Here is a 21,075-nt window from a genome sequence, read left to right as displayed (position 1 = left end):
ATCAAACATTGAGTTACACAATATAAAAGCTGAACTAAGGTAAGGATTTTTAAGAGTCAATGAGTTTTATGCTCTTAACTCCCTAAGGCTCTGTAACAATGGATTTTTCAAAATTTAAAAGACATACCATTTTCTCAAAATAAAAAGCTTTATATTTAAAAATATTAAATGACTGCACAGATGTTTCTCATGCTAGTTACTCAACTTTCCTCCTCTTAGGAAGTTACAAGTCAAAAAAAAGCCCATTGGCACAACTACATGTTTCAGTTGAAGTCTAAGCACCAAAAACCAAACCCCACCACAATATTTATATTTTGAAGAATGGAAAAGAAAACTTTTGGTTTCAGACAAAACAATTTAGTTTCAGTGTCTGAAAAATAACAGCTTTTTACTATAACAATAGTTCTTTGAGACCTTCTGTATCCTGCCAACTCTACAGCAAAAGAAAGAGTAGCAGCCACTAACTCCAAGGAGAAAGCCACACACTCACCACAATAGCAGACAACACCCCTGCTACTTAAAGAGGTTTGGGAGGGAAGGATGACCTTTGTGATCAGCGGAATCTTGGGATACCCTGCTGAGCTATGTGGAATTGGCTTCCCCTTTGTGATCTCTCGGCTCCATCTTTTCTCCTCTGGTCTTTTGGTTCCACAGGACAATTTGGAAGAGCAACAGTATTCGCTCATGAACTACTCACTCAGGATACTAAAATGAGCTGTCCCAGCAGGTTGTGTAACCCTTCATACCATAATTGTCCCTCTCCTTTCTTACATGCTTTAATAGATGAACTCATTGAAATGTTTACATTTAAATTACTGTAACTCACCATACAAATTAATCCATCATAGAGATGCACAGGGCAGTTTCCCCCTCTCAAGCTATCGTTTCGGACTCTCTGCAGACATCTATATAGTGGGTACACACTGTTCATCTTTACAAGGTCTTCTTCACAAGCATAAAGCCAAAAAACTTTCATAAAACAAAAAATGATCCTAGAGAACAAAGTAGCAGACTTCTAAGTTAAGTGTAACTCAGCCTAAATCAAGCCCTGGAAAGGAATGCTAACTTTGTAGGCCTGGCAGACTGTGCTAAATTCCAAAACAGCTACATGAAGGTTAGCGTCTAGAGGCCTTGGATTATAATACTGAAGCGTCCATTACCAACACTGCAGACACTATAATTGAGACTCAAATGTATACCTCAAATTAAAAAAAAAAAAAAAAAGAGGACCAAAAAAGTGCCACCAAAGTAAAAGAAGTGGTTAGAGGCAAAAACGCATCCTTTAAAAATTGGAAGTTAAATCCTGTTGAGGAAAATAGAAAGGAGCATAAACTCTGGCAAGTGAGGTGTAAAAATATAATTAGGAAGGCCAAAAAAGAATTTGAAGAACAGCTAGCCAAAGACTCAAAAAGTAACAGCAAAAAAAAAAAAATTTAAGTACACCAGAAGCAGGAAGCCTGCTAAGCAATCAATGGGGCCACTGGACAATTAAAACGCTAAAAGAGTACTCAAGGACAATAAGACCATTGCAGAAAAACTAAATGAATTCTTTGAATCAGTCTTCAAGGCTGAGGATGTGAGGGAGATTCCCAAACCTGAGCAACTGTCCCAGACTGAGGTGTCATTAAGAGAAGGTTTTGGAACAAACTGGTCAATTAAATAGTAATAAGTCACCAGGACTAGATGGCATTCACCCAAGAGTTCTGAAGGAACTCAAATGTGAAATTGCAGAACTACTAACTGTGGTATATAACCTATAATTTAAATCAGCTTCTGTACCAGATGACTGGAGGATAGCTAATGTGATGCCAATTTTTCAAAAAGGCTCAAGAGCCAATCCTGGCAATTACAGGCCAGTAAGCCTAACTTCAGTACCAGGCGAATTGGTTGAAACTATAGCAAAGAACAGAATTATCAGACACAAAGATGAACATGATTTGTTGGGGTAAGAGGCAACATGGATTTTGAAAAAGGAAATCATGCCTCAACAATCTACTAGAATTTTCTGTGGGGGTCAACAAGCATGTTGATAAGGGTGATCCAGTGGATATAGCATACTTGGACTTTTAAAAAGCCTTTAATACAGTCCCTCACCAAAGGCTCTTAAGCAAAGTAAGCAGTCATGGGATAAGACGGAAGGTCCTCTCATGGATCCGTAAGTGGTTAAAAGGAGACAAAGGGTAGGAATAAATGGTCAGTTTTCAGAATGGAGAGAGGTAAATAGTGATGGCCCCCGGGGTCTGTACTGGGACCAATTCTGATCAATACATTCATAATGAAGGATCTTATCAAAATTGCTTGAAGAGATTCAAAAAAGTAGTTCACTCTGGCACTTGCACTTCTTGCTGCGAGCGAGCGACCAAATAAACACACAGTTGCCCGGCTAAACAAGTCAAGAGGAAGTCTAGGAAATGGAGATGGGAGAGAAGGCTATTGAGTCCAGAAGGTGACTGGCTACCTTCTGGCCTAATCTGCGTAACAGGAGGAGCTACTACTGAAGTTCAGAAAGGGCTATTATTAATTAAAATGAAGAAGCAGGAATGGATAAGTACATAGCCAATTCACCACATGTATAACAGTGGGGCACCCCAAGTAGAATACTAGAAATAGCTTTCCATACATTTACTGTGATCTAGAAAAGGGGGTGAATGGTGGGGTAACAATTTGATTACAGAACTTAAATTAGTAAATTTATAGGAAGGATTGTGATCAATTCCTGAAGAACCTAAGCAAACTAGATAACTGGGCAACACAATGGGCAGATGAAGCTAGAGAAAAGTAAGGTAAGACTACTTTACTACTTACTTCAAGGTAAGACTACAATTTGAGATTTTTCTATACACTGATGAGTTTATCTCAGGAAAGAGCTAAAATATTGTGGAAAACTAATTGAAGGCACCTGCTCAATCTGCAGCACCAAAATAAATTGTGCTGTATTGAGCAAGAGATAGGAAAAATATACAGAATTTTATCAACTGATGGTATGGTTTCACCTAAGTATTATATACAGTTTTGGTCATTGTATCTTAAAAATGACCAAGAAAGATTCAGAGAAGGATAATGAAAATGGTTAAAATGTACTGATTCAGGGATGGGTAAAGAGAAGGGGGTTAAAGGACTAAGGGTAAAATTTTCAGAAGCACTTAAGTCCCATTTCCAGAAGTGACTTAGGCTCCTAAGTCTTAAAGTCAATGATACCTATGAGCCTAAGTGCCTAAATCACTTTTGAGAGTGTGATTTAAGTGCTTTTGAAAATTTTTCCCTAGGTCTACTAAGTGAGGAAGGAAAAACAAGAGTGTGGAGAGATAGTACAGATTGCTAACATAATGATCTCGAAAAAGCCAGTTAGATGCACCTATTGCCAATAAGATAAGAACCAGCGAGCACTCACAATTAAATGGCCACAAATTTAATGTTAAGAAGGAAATACTTTGTGCCATGTGTAATTTAGCTATGGAACTACATGAAGGATATAATTGAGGCAAACAATTTAATAATTTTTAATAAGAATTTATTCTGTAATTTACTAATTAGGATAAAATTCCTTAATACTTCAGGGTATAAGCCAATTTACCAGCTGAGGCCAAGCACAAATGTCCACCTAATGGTACTGTAGTAAGTGGGAGGAATTATGCCTCCCGAGGAAGCATTCAGGATTGGCCACTGGATATCAGACTAGATTAACTATTGATCCGCTTTGAATCATCCCTAATTCCTCACTGAATAGGGATTTGAAGTTTATATGAAGGCATATATAGTATGGATGCTGAGTTTCACTGTTTTATGCCAATGCAACGTTAAAGAACATTTTCAATTTATATCCCCACAAAATACATTAAGGTAACAAGCAAAGCATTGTAGATACAATATCTTTAAAGACTGCTGCTCACTGTGGTTTTAAAGTCATGTATCTTCCAGTATTCACCTTCTTGCTTTTTTAAGTTTATATTGTCCAGGTATTGTACAACAGTTTATTTTCTGATACAATACAATTTGATATACTTTTCGGAAAAAAAGTGGTGACACACTAACTGTACTGGAAGAGAGGTGGCAGGAAACATTTTAATTTCAACTGAAAATTTGTGACGACAGTTCTGTCATTGTAAGCCCAGCTCTTTTCCTTTTTCATAGTACCATATACAATGCAATGTGAAAACCTTCCAGTTGAAGATGATTAATACTGACATCTGAATTTTTCCAATGTTTAAGTAGTATCAGCTTTAATAACAGCCATACACGTCATCCTTTATGTTGCATGACATTTGGAACAGATTTACACAATCCCTGTTCTTCCAACAGTTCAACAGAACAGTGGAGAGGTAAAAGCAGGAGAGAACAATACTTACAGCAGAAGAGAGAGTCACTAAAACAAACAATACAGAGAGAAGAACAGAAGGCATTTTATATATCATGCCTGCTGTTTAGATTAATAGGAACAGACCTGATAACTGGAACGGAAAATGGCTGCTTCAGCGACCTTTAGCATGCACAATATCATCCCTGAAAATGAAACTTGAAGTGGATATTTTCAATATAATCAACAAGAAAAAAGAACAAGAGATTCACATTCAGTTAAGGGAGAAAAAAAAGTCTATGGTAAGACTTAAAATCCTGTTTTTACTTCAGTCTGAGTTTAATTTACGCCATTGTTCTAACCCTTTATTCATTATAATTAGATTAATATATTTTCCATGGGGTACTGTAGTGGTGCGAAGTTGCTTCTTTAACTACATCTGAAATGATAATTAAAAATGCTAACAGCTAAACTCTACAACTAAAAACAGTTTTAATGCGATGAGATGAAATTCATCAGAAAACAGAGTATTATGATAGCCTAAAAATCTCTGAGCAACTACCTTGTAAGTTGCTTTTTACTGTCACTGCTCAGTTAAGAGAGCTTTCACAAGATCTCACCAGAAAATGATTACTGTTACACATTTACAACTGTAAAGAAACAGCCTCATATATATTTCCCCCACACTAACAGAATACGAAAAATCTTTAGCATCTAAGTGACCTGAAAGTTTAGACAGACAATAAAAGGAACAGTTATTTTTTGCGCTCTAGAGGTATAAAAATACAGCACCAAATTCTGACCTACAGCTATGCACAGCCAATCATCACATCATGCGACAGTCTTAACTTTAGCTAGAAGCGCATCTGTAGTTGCTTCAGATATCGTTATTCGTCTGACGACCAACAATACCTTTGGATGTATTTAGCAAAAAGCATCTGAAATCGCTGCCATCTTTTCTTAAATTGCTGCCATAGGCAGAACTCAATTCAAAGGTAGGAGACCTTAATGGACTCTGTGGAAAGTACTTAGTTGCCAATGCTAGGTCAACAGGATTTCTCTCTACATTACAAGATGAATTAAACTTAAAAGCAGAAGGAATCGAAATCTCATGCTCAGTCCAGATAGTTATTCTTCCAAGCACAGTTTAAGTGAGTAAACTGGGAAAACTCTTTTTCTTTCAGTAGTGGCTACAGCCCAGAAACAGAGTATGCTAGAATAAGAAGAGATCTCAATTCAAGCAAACTCAACCGCAACAACTGGTTCACAAACAAGTGCATCAAAGGTACAGTATGTTATTTTACCCAAGTTAGTGTACGGTTTTGTAATAAATGTGACTAAAAGTTAGACCTATATAACAAATATATATAATTTAATTTCTATTACAGTTTTCCAGATGCTAATGAGTAAATAAGAAAAAGGTATTTAAAATAAAATACAGGTATGGGATTTTAAAGAGTGACAAATGCAGAATCACACTACCTATCTCTAAATATTGAACAACAACTGCTTAGGAATTCCTTTAACTGAAAGTTTATCATTTTGATCATCATATATTAAAAGCATTTCAGGGTAACAATTTATCAAATGATATTTTCTACTAAGGATGACAATTCAGTTTCAAAGTCTAGTAAATTTTAGTATGATTTAATGGTGCAGATAAAACTACCGAAGAGATAAACTGCTACAACAGTCTCTTTCAATCTTTGTAAAAATGGTAACATGTCAGATTTAATTTGAGTTTGGAGGCTTTGATCAGTTACTCCTCAAAGTGTATTAAAAAACTATTTTAACATTGAGCATATGCACATCTATATCAAATGCACCACAAAAAGCATTCTGAATTTTCCATTAATCTTTTTCATGGAAAACAAACACTACAGTTTACCATACAAAGCACTATAATGTTCAATCTTCTCATAGCTAAAAAATGCCACTTTTTGGTTGGATGAAATGGTCAAAAAATGATTCCTACAAAACTGCCAAATATCCTGGCTCAGAAGTAGTGACCAAGACCCTGCTGAGGGAATTGAAATGGCACCTGAAAGAGCGTGAAAGATTAGTACAAGAGATTGAAAATGAACAAAGAGTCCAGAAAAATGGTGTGGATTACAACTGGCTGAAGAACTACCAAAATCCTCACGCCACAATCCCAGCTACTGAACAAAGGCAGCTTGAAGTCCTTTGTTCACAAATTCAACCTTGCCAAACTGGAACTGTTCTTAGCAGGTAACAATTTTTCTTTCTTGTTACTGTAATTGTCACTTTCTAGGCAACAATTAAGTTCTCCTTATTCTTGTTCAACATTCCAATTCAAAGTTGTTAAAATTTGGTTGTGTTTTTTTCCCCAAAGTAACAATGATTAGGAATTTAAATGAAGACTTATTTGTATAGCTTCCCATAGCTTTTCTAGAAATAACTCTTTAATTTCATAACACAGTACACTGACTAAAGGTCTTCTATATTTTTATTGCATGATCTTCAAAGCACCAGAGAGATATATAATGCTTAGACATCTGACACCCACCATTTACCTGATGACCACAGAATTGAGTTAGAGTATTAACACAATATTTTACATACAAGCCTCCAGTCTCTTCACATTTTAAAGGGATTGCAATTAAGCATGTCCCAACATTTAGTTAAAACACACATCAATAATTAACTTTTTCTATGTGATATTTTATATGTAAATTCCCCAAATGATGTATTTTTATATAGTTTCCTGGGCTGAGTGGGAAGAATAGAACAAACCTATGATCCCTTTAAAGCCCAAAAAATACTTGAGGGCAAAGTCAGTTTAAATCAATTTACCAAGACAGCTTAATACAAAAAAAAAAAAAAAAATAGTATCCACCGATCTTAACAGCTGTACTGCATCCAAATGCATTGTAGGAGCTTTTTTATTTTTCTCTTCTTTTTTTGGAATAAAGGAAACAAGTGAGGCCAGAAAGTAGTTTTTTCCCCTAAAAAAAGGAAGAGGAGGAAAAGTGTTCTGGAATAGTTTTCAGCACTGACAAATTAGATTTCAATTCTTTTTTTGTTTCTAGATTTCGTGAAGTTTTGGCAGAAAATGATGTCTTACCATGGGAAATAGTCTACATATTCAAGCAAGTTTTAAAAGATTTTCTAGCTACAACTGAGAAGGAAAACCAACAAGACCAACTGGTAGATGTATGGAATACAAATTGCTCTGAACATTTCACAGTGCCTGGTTACAGCTCTAACAAATCGGACAAAGATGAAATTCCCACAGTTTCAAGTTACGTTGACAAAAATACACAGAGCATGTTTCCCACTTTTTCTCACCGAATCTGGAATCTTCCATATTACTATCCATCAAGTTAAAATTTTTCTTCAGTTATCTGAGTTCCCTTTTATCATCCCAATTCAGAGACGTAAAAACATATAGGAATAAGAAATATGGCATGCTCCCCTTTGTTGCTAGCTCAGAATTTTAAATCCCTAATTATAGTATCTATACATTTTACAAACTTTAATTAAAATCATTAGCCTTTTTACCATTACTATTCCAAGGATGTTGTGTTTAAGGGCACCTTTTAATATAAAGATATGAAAAATATAACTGTAGATCTTTCAAAAAATGTTGAAACTATCCTGTTTGTACTGTACCTATAGCATCTACTGTAACAAGCAATAGCCATTTTCCATATTTCAAAATCCGATCACTGTGCAAAATGTTAGCAGGGACTTCTGTTCAGTAATCTACATAGTTTTTTGAGATTCTTCTTAGGAAACAATATACAGTGTGTGAGGTATGCTTTAAAACAGTAATTGATTTATTCAATATAACTGAGAAGTTCTGATGATGAAAACTATTTCACAAGTCCAACAAGAACTTGTAAAGAGAAAATAATCAAAAGTTATAACATTGTCTGTACTGCTTATGGTTAGTTTTCTGAACTGTTTTCTGCATATGTTGCAATACTGCAAAGCTCCTCAAATGAAGAGAAACTATCTGGATATTTAACTAGCTTTAGTGGCTCATTGAAGAGATTTAGAGATACCTTTTCATTTCAAAATAAAAGTGGTTTTACTTCATCTCCTTGCTTTTCTTGGAAAAAGTTAATTCTTAATCAGGGCTGCGGAATAACTTTCAGTGATTTTGGTATCTTACAGAATCAGCTTTCTGTAGTGGTGAATGAGTCTGAAAACTTGTTCCAGAAGTTATACATTACTTGAGCATTTGAAATTTTAAAAAACAGACATAAAAGTCTCAATTTTAGTTGTTGCCCCAAGCCATCAATATGGGATCATAATAAAGTTGTATTAGACTCAACTGACATGTAGTAACTGTGGCCTCAATTGGCACAATTAGAGCAGAAAAATCAATGAACATGATGCAAAAACCCACTTTTGCTGCAATTGTGACAGGGCTAGATTTGACTCCCACCATCACAGAAGGAAGATTTCTGCACACTTTTGTTACACAAAAAGCTTCTTCCTCCAGATGTTCTTTCCTTTTGTTAGTCTGTCACACCATTAAAAAAGAAAAATTGGCTCCAATTCTAAGTGTCTTTTCACAAAGGCACTATGGAGAAACAGTTCCTCTGCTTATTCTCCTTCTACAGTATACCAGTAAGACACTTCAATAGAATTCCTCAACACGTAGAGAAAGAACAACTGAAGCTTTGAGAAATATTCATTTACAGATTTCCAGATTAAAAAATAAAGGTTACAATGAAGTTAAGGTTGAGTAGACAAAACAAGAACACATTAGAATTTTTAAAACACTCAACTTTGAAAAGCTTGAAAATACAAAGAACATTCCAAGTACGAAAAACTAACTGGAAAACAGACTCATGAGATAAAGGTCACTATCTTCTGCCTTCATTTAGTGCTTTGCAAGACAGTCTAAAAAAAAAAATTTTTTTTCTGAAAGTTTAGTTAACCAAGAGCTCATTTTCCTAAGAGCTTATACTCTTATAACTGCCTATAACTCTAGACATGGAATAGTTTTCCACACCCATAGGAACAGGCCTCCCCATACCTTCTGAGCTTTAGAATATTTAGTAACTCATTGGAGAGTCTATGACAAACACTGGGAAACGAGAGTGAACCCTCACAAGCATCCTAAGGCTCAGAGAGTATATCTAGGCTACAACCAGAGGCAAGTCAGAGATGCAGACTCATGCTAAAGCACTAAAACAGCTGCACTTGCGCTTTAGAGACTGAGCTGCAAGGTTTACACAACTGTTTTTAGCACCTCAGCACAAGCTTAGGTCTGTCGACCTAGGCTCTGAGACTCACTGCCACAGGCTGTGTGGATATATCTGCGGGGGGGATGGGTCCCCAATGAGCTTACATCTCATAGTGGCAGCAGCCCTAGAAAAAACCTCCTGAAACTAATGAGCATATCAAGTAGGTCCAAAGGAAGGGAGTGAACACCCTCCTGATCACTCATTCTAGCCTCAACATCATGCAACACTCAGGTCTGCAGAAGCAGAGTTCCTTTCCTACAATTCTCAGGAATTCCACAGGGAGAGATGACTGTGTGAGAACAGGGAGACTTTGGTGGGAAGAAGCAAAAGGGGCATATCCTATGATTCCTGAGATCTAAGAGAGGGGATTAACCTGCTGAGCCTTTTGATGGACTTTTTTTTTTTCATTGTCAAACGCCCAAGAAGTTATACTCTGAGCTCTCTCTCTGCAAGAGAAAGTGAAAAGTAATTGAATGTTTACAATTCCAGGACTTGGACATGCTACACTAAGCATTCCAGAATTGACATTCTCTGGTGTAGCTCAAAAAAAACAAAGCTAATTTTTTTTAATATGATGAAAATTTTGCTCACATGCAATAGACCTTTGCTATGGGAGTCCACTTAAATAGTGGTATCTTTCTATTTTGCCATTTTCTGATTAAAAATGGTAAAGGAGTTTCAAAATTACTTCCATGTTAGGTCAGGGTATCAAGGCTGAAAAATCTATCACTTAGTGGTCAAACCATCATTCTGCTGCAGTACATAACTAACACGGGCTTCCAAAGAAGGCTAGCCTCAAACAATATGAGATCAACAGCACAGTATTCACCGTTAGACACAAAGATTTATGAGTATAGTATACTCCCAATTATTGGAACAGCATGGGGGACAGAGATTTTATTCAGGTAACTGGGAGTTTGGATAAGTACAGGAGTGGCAGCAAGCCTTCCGCAGCTCCACTGTCATGGCCCTGCTCATTCATTCCTGTAACAGCAGGCTGCAGAGGGCTCCCTTTGCTGCCACTCCTGCCCTCTCGATTATTGCAGGCACAATGTGGGGGAAAGGCTGCGGTTCTGGAGAAGCAGAGACCAACCGCGAGCCAGGACTCTGCCCTGCCAAGTCCACAGCCTTCCTTGAACCTGGAGCCTTCAAGGATCGAGTGTGACCAGCACTGTGGCAGCACAGAAAGCCTGTCACAGCCCTGCTCACTCACTCCCACGACATCAGAGCTGTAGAGGACTCCCTGTGCTGCTGCAGGAGCCATTCAGTTGCAGGCTGGCTGGCTTCCCCCACAGCTAGGGAGGCAGGCTCATCATCCTCCTCCTCACAGTCCTGGCCAGGGGTACCTACTCTATTACCCAAATCTCCCTGTTATCTGAATCCCTTCTTTGCCCCCTACAGTCCATGCTCCCCCGCCCCCAACATGAACTACATATGGGAAAAGGAAGGGATTCAGACAACAGGGAGGAGGTTTGGATAACCTCAAGTAACACGGTATTGGATAAACAGGAGCATACTGAATGGCTGAAAAACTCTATTAGTGCTAACAAACCTGCTACCCACCTTGTGGCTTGTGGAGAACTAACATCTTCTGGCAAAAAAAAATGTGTTAAGATAACCTCACTCTTGTAATTAATGGTCTCTCAAGAACTTCACTCTACCTGAGCTCCCACCCTATGGCTACGTTTGTCAAATCTGTGCCTGTCTTGGCTCATGATAGTTTTGCCCAAGTACTAGCCCACACCCAGTTCAAGCCCCACAGCGAGGCCAGGCCATCCCCTTCCCCGCTCAGGAGCCTCAGGCGGCCCAGAGGTCCCCGTCTGCTGTACCAGGGCAGAGGAAGTTTTCTATTGGCGGGCGCTGATCCTCAGGCCGCTCCCCACCACCTCTCCGCCCAAGTAAAGAGCCGCGGCAGTGGGGCCGGGCCACTCCAGATCCGTGGCAGGGGAATAATCCCGGCCCGGCGGCGGGGTCAAACCACAGCACCGCTCCCGTCCCGTCCCCGGGCGGCTCCTACACTCACCCGGCAGCGGGCGGCTCCCACGCGGGGGGCCTGGAGCCGCGGCGGGGGCCAGGCACGGCGGCCTGAGGCTCACCGCCCAGTAACTCGACGTTGGTGACCGTCTTGCCGAGAGTGAACCAGTCACTGATCTGGTCGAGGGTGAGATTCCGCAGCATGGCGGGGCCGGGGCCGCAAAGGAAAGGACTAGAGGCTTCCCGCGACAGTTGGCCGGACCACACCTCACGGGGCGCCAGCACGTGCACTCCGCGCGCTCGCCCGGCTCCGCCCAGCCCCGACCCCACGCCCTGCAGCCACGTGCTCACACTGCGCAGCCGCGACGAGGACGCGAGCTGCTCAGTTTTCCGCGCTGCGTTCAGCGAGGTTCCCTTCACATCGCTTTGGTCCCTCCAAATCCTTCCTGCAGTGCCAAGGATGAGCCCCCACTACAGCGTCCTCCCCTCCCACACCTAGAAGTGCACCAACCGCACCCTCTCCTCCCTGCATCCCAGCCAACCTCTCCCCCATCCCAGGGTAATGCGCCCCTCCCTCCCTGAATCCCAGCAGCCACTGTCAGCAAATCCCCCTAACCACCGCCATAGGTTACACACACCCCATAACCCGTATGACTCCCATCTGGCAAATCCCGCTCCTGCCCGAAGACTGCCTGGGGAAGGCCGCGCAGGACACAGGTTGTACAGTGCTCCCTCCCGCAGGAGGGGGCTAAGGGCTGTTGGGGTTCCTCTCCATCGGGGCAATGCAGGGGGGATATTGCGCTGGGTTGAAGTCGCACTGAAGGAACAGCTGGGCGTGCTCCCCCCAGCAAAGGGCTATAGGGGAAGTGCAGGGCCCTGAGCTATTTCCTACACTGGAGGAGGATCTCTCTTAGTCAGCAGGGGGAGCAATGGCGCTCAGCGGGCTCTTCCGCAGTAGTGGGCGCCGTGGGGACGGCAGGGCATCGAGCGGGCTTTTTGGCAATTGGCGGAGGGCTTAGCGGATTTCTCCCGGCAGGGGGCGCAACAGAAGACAGGGCGTTGAGAAGCGCGGGTTCCTTTGCAGGGATTGCCGTGCGGGAGGTAGGTCACTGAGCAGGCTGCATGGCAGGGGGGCGCTGTGGGCGAAGGGCGCTGAGGGGCCCTTGCCGGCAGGGGGCGCTGAGGCGAGAGCAGAGCGCACTTTAGCTGAGGTAGCAGGGCCTACTAGGGTGCCTGTCACTCCCGCTTCTCTCTGGTCTCGGGGGAGGGGCACCGCCAGAGACGTTCTAGGCACGCCTCTCGTTGACGGTTCTTTTCCCAGCGGCCCGCGCGGCGGTAGTGGTAGTTCTGTTCCGTGACCTTCGCCAACGGCCCCTGTGTCACCGGCTCCAAGGTGGGTTCGGCCCGGTTGGTCTTGCTGAGGGAGCTTCGGGAGGGCGGGTTCCTCCGGGTCTGCAGCGAGCGCGGCTGCGGCCTTCCTCGGGCGCTGTAGGCCCGGGGGATTCGTGCTGGAGCCGGGCCCGGCTGCCAAGAAGGCCGGGCCACGGAGAGAGGAGAGGAGTCGGCCTGGTCCGGGACAGCCGTTGGGGAAGAAGTCCGGGGGCTGCGCCCTGGCAATGCCGGAGGGAGGGGGAGCGCGGAGATCGGTCGCGTGTGTCCTGCCCCTCGGGGGTGGGGGGGGGGCAGCAAGTTAACGCTGCTCGCAGCCTACAGTCTCGGGGGCCCCTTCGTGGTGATGCACGTTCCTCCTTCTCTAGGGTGGGTGGACGGGATGGCAGGTGGGTCTCTTGGGTGAGTCCTTAGCAAAGGCCTTCCGTGCTCTGCAGAGATGCTTTAGAGCCCAAAGCACTCCTCGAGTGAAGAGGCCAGGGCTCGGCAGCTGTAGCAGGCACCTAGTAGCCAGAAGCAGATGTAAAAGATGGGCAAATACCTTGTAGGATGCCCGGAATTACCTCCCCCCCCCCCCCGGGCTCAGTAGCTCAAGGGTGCTGGGATTTTTAGTGTGTTTATTTAGTGGGGATTTCATTTTAGCCTATTGTTAATGCAGTACACATTTGAAGTCATACACCCTGCTTCATTTGGTTGCTAGTGGGAGAAAAAGCATTTTGTCCATATATTTTTCTTTTTTTCCCTTTTATATCAGAGCCTCTTGTTGCTTTGATAGGTATATATGTCTGCATTGCCTCCTAATCCTTGTTCTAAGCAGAAGCCATTTGAAATGTATGAAGTCTTTTTCATGGTTCTGAATAGCAGCTGTGAAAACACAACACTAGTTTTTTTTCATTCTGCTTCATATCAGGAAAGGTAACAGATGAAATAGGGCTGTCTCCCCACAGTTCAGGGAAGACATCGTTGCATTGCTGTGTATTCAGAAGTTTTTCACAGCAGTAAGGGTTAAATGTCCTTTTAAATGAATGCTTACATATTGCCTATTTGTGGTAGGCACCCATGCTTTGGAGGTTTAGTAATGGACCAGGACAACATTTTGCTTGGCACTGTAAGCAAACAACAAAAAGAAAGACGGTCTCTGCTTCAAGATGACATTAGTTTCCCCTTCTTTTCCCCTTCTCCCAATCCCTCCCCACACGTGTGCCAGGAAGAGCCTCCTATTTACTATTAGCAAATAGGTCAGTGGAACCTGTCCCTTGCAAACTCTGTCCTTCCTTCTTACAGTTTTGCAGTGCTCTAGCTGCTGTCCTTTATCTACATGTGATTGGTTTAGGTGTGCTGTGTGTATAGTTTCTTAACATTTTACCTTGAGAAGCCTAAAGTATTATACAGTGTGGTGCTCTTATATATACCACCATGTCTTTTGGAGTGTTGGGGAGAAGTTATATTAAAATATCTCAAGTTTTCACAAAAATATTTGTAAATATCAAATCTGTGGACAGAACGAGTATTAAACATGTTGATAGATTGCTTGATGCTTGGCCATGTTTCAAAGATAGAGTGCTTGGAGTAATCGTGTTAATTTTAATCTTCTCCAAACTGTCTGTCAAATGGTATTTTCAGCAGCCTCCGAAAACTGTATATATTCTGCTTTTCTGAGTAAAGGTGAACGTGCCATGTTGGGAGAGGAAATGTTAGACTCTTAAATAAATTTAATTAAATAAAGCTCAGTAGAACAGGGATGGGCATCTGTTGTTCTGGACCATGTTCTTGCTCCATCTCCCCTCTTGACTATTTTTAAGTAAATCTAGGTAAGACCCTTTGCTCTTTCACTTTGGCTTGGGGTAAGGGGAGGAGGATGAGGATCTTGATTATTCTTAATTTAAAATTACTTCCTCCCAGTCCCCCAAAAATCCTTGTTACCCAGATATAACAATATTACAGTATAGGAAAATGGGGGTGTAAGGATCAGTTTCACCTTTAGGGCCTTGTCTTCACTAGTATTTTACCTTGAGTTAGCTAATTTGAATTAAGAACACACCTCTTTTCCCTGTGAAGGCAAGCCCAGTGTGACACATAGTGGCTATTAGGTGGCTTGTGCGAAATATTTGGTCTTAGTCCATCCAGTTTCTAGTGATAAAGGTGTCTATGTTGCAAACACTGCCACAGTATAGAGTGAATTTTCAGAAAATTTGCAATTCTTAAATTCACTAATTAATTTAACATTCATTTTAAAATGTGTCCTATAAGAAACTTAGCATGTTAGTATTATCCTTGTTCCAAACAGGCCCGCCAACAGAAATTCCAGCCCCAGGGCCAGGGCTGTCCCTGGGAGGGTGGGGCCCAGGGCGAAAGTGACGAATCTGTCACTTCCAGGACCACCCACACCAGCCTGCAGGACCCTGTGCTGTCTCTTGCGCATAGGCGCCCTGAGGCGATTTAAAAGGGCCCAGGGCTCCTGGCCGCTGCCACTACTGCAGCAGCTGCCAGGGGCCCCCAGGCCCTTTTACATCACCCGCGCCCCTCAGCAGTTTCCCCCTACAGCCACCGCACTCCCCCTCCCCCCCAGTCAGCGAGCCTGGTTCCAAATGAGTCTGATCTTAATCAAGGATTAAAACTCTTCAAACTTTCCATGTAGTTAAAATTCATTGGAATCTGTACATGTTATATTTGAAGAAACTGGACTGTAAATAAGATATGTTATTAGCAACTATTTATGTCACTAGTTATGATTACATATTGACAGTACCAGATCAAAAGTTCAGGTAACTTCTAAATGGTATTGTGATATCCGAGGTAACTCAGTGAATCACCACACTTTGTCTAATTTTTATGCAACAATTCTGTTGGTTTCAATGAGTCGTGAGCGGCCTTAGGATGAGTGGACGTGTCGAGAGAGCTCTCAGTGGTAATTACTTGACCCATTATCTTTATTCATCATTATTTTTATTGTGGTAGCAGCCAGCAGCCTCTTGTAACCTTAACTCTGAATTTTCTGGGTTTGTGATGTTTGGTTTGGGGATAATTACTACGTTCTACTTTTTTTTTTACCTTTGTTGTTGATATGTACTCTTGACCTTGATTCCATCTAATACAGTTTTTTGGTTGGCAATAGAGAACTTCAGTTCCCAGAGGTCTGTATATGTGTGCACTTTTCACAAACGTTAATTTAATACATTTTAAAATAAAAACATAGGAAATTCAACTAAATTCAGCTTCGGGATAGGGATGTAAAAGTTTAACTGGTTAACTGATAAGCATCAATCTTATCAGTTTCAGTTAATAATTAAACTGCTGCCGCCCGGCATCCTGCGCCCGGGACTCTGCTGCCGGCATGCAGCCGGGGCACCATGTAAAACCCTATATGAACTGCTTAACGGTTAACCATTTAAGTGATAGAATTTTAATAGGTTAAACGGTTACTATTTTTAAACCCTAATTACGGATACGATTAAATGTTTCCTTTAAATATAAAGTTCCTTATTTATTTTGTCCTGATTCAAGAGGCAACAAATACTTTCTTTATTCATGTAAAACATCAGGTGAGGCTGTAATAGCAAAATTCATCATCATGACCTTTTTTTTTCTTTTTAAATAACTTTCAGATGTTACAATATTTTACTAGGACATGGAGCAACATGAGGATTTATTACACTAAGGTTTACCAGGAAATATGGGTTGGGTTGGCCTTAACCACCTATGCCTATTACAAAATTTCCTTTGGTGGTAAGTTAAATTGTTTCAATCTTAGCTTTACTGTACTTTCTTTGAAACCTTTGTTGTAAATAAAACTGTTGAAATTAATTGTCTGGAAATGCCCAAATATTTTATTTAAAATAATCAGCAGTTGCTTTATCACCTCACTAAGTCCAGACACTAGAAAAGGTTTACTGGGAAAGCTATACCAGCAAACCCTCCTCATGCAGATACAGTTTATATCAGAAAAAAAGAAAAGAGTGCTTATGTACAAAAAAACCTTCATTCAAAAATAAAACAATGTAAAACTTTAGAGCCTACAAGTCCACTCAGTCCTATTTCTTGTTCAGTCAGTCGCTCAGACAAACAAGTTTATTTACATTTGCAGGAGATAATGCTGCCTGCTTCTTGTTCACAATGTCACCTGAAAGTGAGAACAGGTGTTCGCATGGCACTGTTGTAGCCAAATATTAGCAAAATATAGCATATATACAAAATATATGTAGCAAAATATTTACGTGTCGGATGCGCTAAAGATTCATATGTCTGTTCATGTTTCCACGACCATTCCAGGGGACATGCGTCCATGCTGATGATGAGTTCTGCTCAATAACAATCCAAAGCAATGCCGACCGACGCATGTTCATTTTCATCATGAGTCAGATGCCACCAGCCAAAGGTTGATTTTCTTTTTTGGTGGTTCGGGTTCTGTAGTTTCCGCATTGGAGTGTTGCTCTTTTAAGACTTCTGAAAGCATGCTCCACACCTCCTCCCTCCCAGATTTTGGAAAGCACTTCAGGTTCTTAAACCTTGGGTTGAGTGCTGTAGCCACCTTTAGAAATCTCACATTGGTACCTTCTTTGCATTTTTCTTTGCATCATCTCTTCAGTGAAAGTGTTCTTAAAATGAACAACATGTCCTGGGTCATCATCCGAGACTGCTATAACATGAAATATATGGCAGAATGTGGGTAAAACAGCAGGGGACATACAATTCTCCCTCAAGGAATTCAGTCAAATTTAATGTGTTATTTTTTTTAATGACTGTCATCAGAATGGAAGCATGTCCTCTGGAATGGTGGCCAAAGCATGAAGGAGCATACACATTGTGATACAGGAGGGCCAGGGAGCAGTGTTATAGGGGAAATATATAAGCCCTAGGCTAATTAAGGCATGGTTCCCTTTAGACTAGGGAGGGTTGCTACAGGTTAATTGGAGCACCTGTTGTCAATTAAGGCCCTGTCAGGAACCTAATAAACCCCCCTACTTAAGGCAGTCAGAGAAGGAGGAAGGAGAGAGGACTGGAGCTTGGAGGTGTGTTGTGAGATTTGGAAGACCAGAAAACTGAAGTAAGGGAGACCCTGGCCCAGCAGGACAGGGAGACTCCCTCCCCCCAGCGTCTAAGGACCGAGGGTAACCCCACCTAAGGGGGACAAGGGTAAGAAACCCGCAGGGGTTGAGAGGGGTTGGGACTCAGAGCGAGGAGCACACCCAGACCCCTCCCCCACTTCCTTCCTCTATCACCTTCCCGGGCCACTAGCGGGGGCCTTCGGTGCCCAAGAGCACGGGCAAGGGATGGCGTCTTAGCCCCCTCCCTAAGAAAAGCGCAGGACCCATCATATGAACATCGGCCACCTTGTCACAACATGTTTAGCATATCTGGCGCGTAATTGCCTTGCAGTGCCAGCTACGAAAGTGCCATGCAAATGCCTGTTCTCACTTTCTGGTGACATTGTAAATAAGAAGAGGGCAGCATTATCTCCTGTAAATGTAAACAAACTTGTTTGTCTTAGCGATTGGCTGACCAAGAAGTAGGACTGAGAGCACTAGTAGGCTCTGAAGTTTTACATTTTTATTTTTGAGAGCAGTTATGTAACAAATCTACATTTGTAAGTTGCACTTCCACGATAAAGAGATTGCAGTGCAGTACAGTACTTGAGGTGAATTGAAAAATATTATTTCTTTTATCATTTTTACAGTGCAAATATTTGTAATCAAAAATAAATATACACTTTGATTTAAATTACTACACAGAATACAATATATATGAAAATGTAGAAAAACATCCAAAATATTTAATAAATTTCAATTGATATTTTATTGTTTAACAGTGCGATTAAAACTGTGATTAATCACGATTAACTTTTTTGAGTTAATCATGTGAGTTAACTCGGATGAATCAACAGTCCTAGTATTAATGAATTTGAGCGAGGGGTATTCACCTCCAGTATCACAGCAGATATTTTGAACAAGTGGTAATTCGGTGCTGTTAAAGCAAATTTCACAGAAAAACTGCAGTTTTGCAAACCACTCTGAGGTGTTATGTAAAAATGTGTACCTTTAATGTGCCAGATCCTGGGGTCTGGCCAAAATGCACCCAGCACAACGCAGGAGGGTACTACAAAGTTGGTTTTAAGCTCACCTTTGCATTTCCCTAATTTTCAGTCTGGTCTGTATTGTGCTGGCCCCCTAAAGACACTTTGTGTGCCAACTGCTAATAGCCGTAAAGGAATAGAAAGTGCAGACAAGGATGAGAGCATAGAGAATATCCGACCACAGTTCCATTCCTGCCGGAGGCAGAGTGCAGTAGGAGCTACTATGCTGGTTTTATGCTGCTAGCTCTACACCTTTGCACTAGGAAAAACTTCCTGTGGCCAGATAAACCAACAGTATGGCCCAAAGTAATCATATGTCACCAGAGAATCTAGATAAATGTCTCCAAATGTACAGCACATGAGTATACAAACTTGTGCAATCTTTTCCTCTTGGTAACTTGTGAACTTACAGTTAGAAGTCTTAATGTGTATAAATATATATTTTTAAAAGCCTTAATTTATGGTCCCCATAATTCTTCCAGAAACACTCCTTGCATCTCAAAGATTTAACAGCATGCTATAATGAGATCTTATAACACTTTATTATATTTATTTAAAAAATTACAATATATCCTGATTTTTTTAAACAGCTTGTTTTAATAGTTACTTTAACAAAGTATTTTTTGCAACATGCTTAACTTTTCAGAACTTCAGAGTAGCAGCCGTGTTAGTCTGTATTCGCAAAAAGAAAAGCAGTACTAGTGGCACCTTAGAGACTAACAAATTTATTTGAGCATAAGCTTTCGTGAGCTAGAGCTCACTTGTACATTCCCTGTCATCACTGAAAATTGGTCCAAGTTTGGTTGCATACTAGTTTTTCAAGATCTTAAAACTTGAAATGTAAGTGAAAAATGCAAAGCTAAATTTTGTACATTTCAATTTTTCTTCTGTTTCTAGGTAAAAAAGCAGTGGCAGACAGTAAGTATTTGTGTTATACAGCAGAGTATTCTATAGTTTATTTTAACCATGAATAAGATTTAAAGCAAATAGACCAACATATTAATTTTAATTTAAATTTAGTTTGTTTTTATATTATGGATATTGCAAAGTAGACCTTAAAGGGAACCTTCAGTTTTTGTTATAGTTCTCTCTGTTACTCTTATATCATTGTCAGAGTGTTTACAACCCTGGTAATGTAGCAGTACATCTGTAAAATGCTCCACTTTTCATTGGTATTTTTTCCCTTTGTGTAATAAATTAAGTTAATCTCTGCCACAGAACAGTAGTGGAGTTCAGGAGCGTAACTTTTTAAATAAGAGTTCTAAAAGATATATTCAATGGGCTTAACCGTTTTATAGAGGGTTTTTAATCTAACCAGGTAGACCTTAAGTTTAACTAGGTTGCCATTTTTAGCTATCAACAAACTAGTTCATTTTAACTTACTTTATTTTTTTTTGTAAAAGTTTAATATGCGATCCGTAAGATTTTTAAGTATATCATTGCTTGTGGCTATTTTAAAGTCATAATTTTCTTATTTCTCTTCTGCTAATATAATTGTCCTATTTCAATTCTGACTGCAAAGATAGACAATTTACTTGCTCCAAATTGAGTCAATTTTGTACATAAAGATATGTTTTCTAACCTTACAGTTAAAATGAAAATACCTCCCATTGCACTGTACGGCAATAACTATTTACCCCACATAAAGATATCCTGAATTTAGAGGTAACTTTTTTCCCTGTGAAATCAGATTTAACCAGTAAAATTGATAATGCAAATGTTAAAATATTAGGCTACACTTGCAGATATATGAAGAATTTTCAAATACTTTGACATACTGATTCATCTAATTTTTGGATATTCATAGTTGTGGATACTTAACTGTATCTGTCCTGAATTTCAGACTTCTAACTTACATTACTTCAATTTTTGAACAATCTAAATTGTGTTTTTGTTTCAGAATCCTCTGTTCCTGGCCATCATTAAATGGCTCTTCACTGAGTATGCATTCCATGACCTGTCATCTCTGCTATAAATGAGGCAAGCTACCATCGTAGGGAAGTTAGTTGGACCGCATAAGCATTGTACAGTCCTACAACTGTATATAATCCACTGTACTGCATAGGAGGAATAAATGTGTTGAGCAAGAAGTATTCTGGAGTGTATTTTAATACTCTAACTTAAAT

At 40.6% G+C, this 21,075-nt stretch overlaps 3 protein-coding genes across 3 annotated transcripts in view; 2 read left to right on the top strand and 1 right to left on the bottom strand.

Annotated features, from left to right (window-relative positions):
• The window catches only part of TDRD9 (tudor domain containing 9), a 149,281-nt gene extending 137,360 nt beyond the window's left edge, over window positions 1-11,921 (bottom strand). Inside the window, exon 1 of the mRNA XM_037901049.2 lies at window positions 11,540-11,921. Coding sequence (XP_037756977.2) covers window positions 11,540-11,694 — 155 coding nt within the window. The 5' untranslated portion in view covers window positions 11,695-11,921. The remainder of the gene's footprint in view (window positions 1-11,539) is intronic.
• RD3L (RD3 like) lies at window positions 6,225-7,856 on the top strand. The gene is made up of 2 exons (XM_027825360.3): window positions 6,225-6,523; window positions 7,345-7,856. Exons 1-2 carry the CDS (start codon window positions 6,225-6,227, stop codon window positions 7,640-7,642), a joined length of 597 nt encoding a protein of 198 aa, XP_027681161.2. The 3' UTR covers window positions 7,643-7,856.
• Window positions 11,922-12,125: 204 nt separating the features above from the next.
• On the top strand, window positions 12,126-21,039 carry ATP5MJ (ATP synthase membrane subunit j). Its single transcript, XM_043548020.1, has 5 exons — window positions 12,126-12,207; window positions 12,527-12,591; window positions 16,485-16,605; window positions 19,847-19,867; window positions 20,850-21,039. Exons 1-5 carry the CDS (start codon window positions 12,141-12,143, stop codon window positions 20,873-20,875), a joined length of 300 nt encoding a protein of 99 aa, XP_043403955.1. The 5' UTR covers window positions 12,126-12,140; the 3' UTR covers window positions 20,876-21,039.
• Window positions 21,040-21,075: the final 36 nt, after the last annotated feature.

The sequence above is a fragment of the Chelonia mydas genome, chromosome 6 (genome assembly GCF_015237465.2).
Source record: "Chelonia mydas isolate rCheMyd1 chromosome 6, rCheMyd1.pri.v2, whole genome shotgun sequence".
NCBI classification, from domain to species: domain Eukaryota; kingdom Metazoa; phylum Chordata; order Testudines; family Cheloniidae; genus Chelonia; species Chelonia mydas.
Note: the sequence above shows the minus strand (reverse complement) of the source record. Positions and strands in the feature narration are given on the sequence as shown.

What these genes read in the sequence shown, in the direction of transcription:
- RD3L (XM_027825360.3), top strand. Translation starts at nt 6,225, where the DNA reads ATGCCACTTTTTGGTTGGATGAAATGGTCAAAAAATGATTCCTACAAA. An exon ending in ACTGGAACTGTTCTTAGCAG is followed by an intron (nt 6,524 to 7,344) that starts GTAACAATTTTT and finishes TTTTGTTTCTAG; the next exon opens with ATTTCGTGAAGTTTTGGCAG.
- ATP5MJ (XM_043548020.1), top strand. Translation starts at nt 12,141, where the DNA reads ATGACTCCCATCTGGCAAATCCCGCTCCTGCCCGAAGACTGCCTGGGG. An exon ending in CAGGGATTGCCGTGCGGGAG is followed by an intron (nt 12,592 to 16,484) that starts GTAGGTCACTGA and finishes AATAACTTTCAG; the next exon opens with ATGTTACAATATTTTACTAG. An exon ending in TTACAAAATTTCCTTTGGTG is followed by an intron (nt 16,606 to 19,846) that starts GTAAGTTAAATT and finishes TTCTGTTTCTAG; the next exon opens with GTAAAAAAGCAGTGGCAGAC.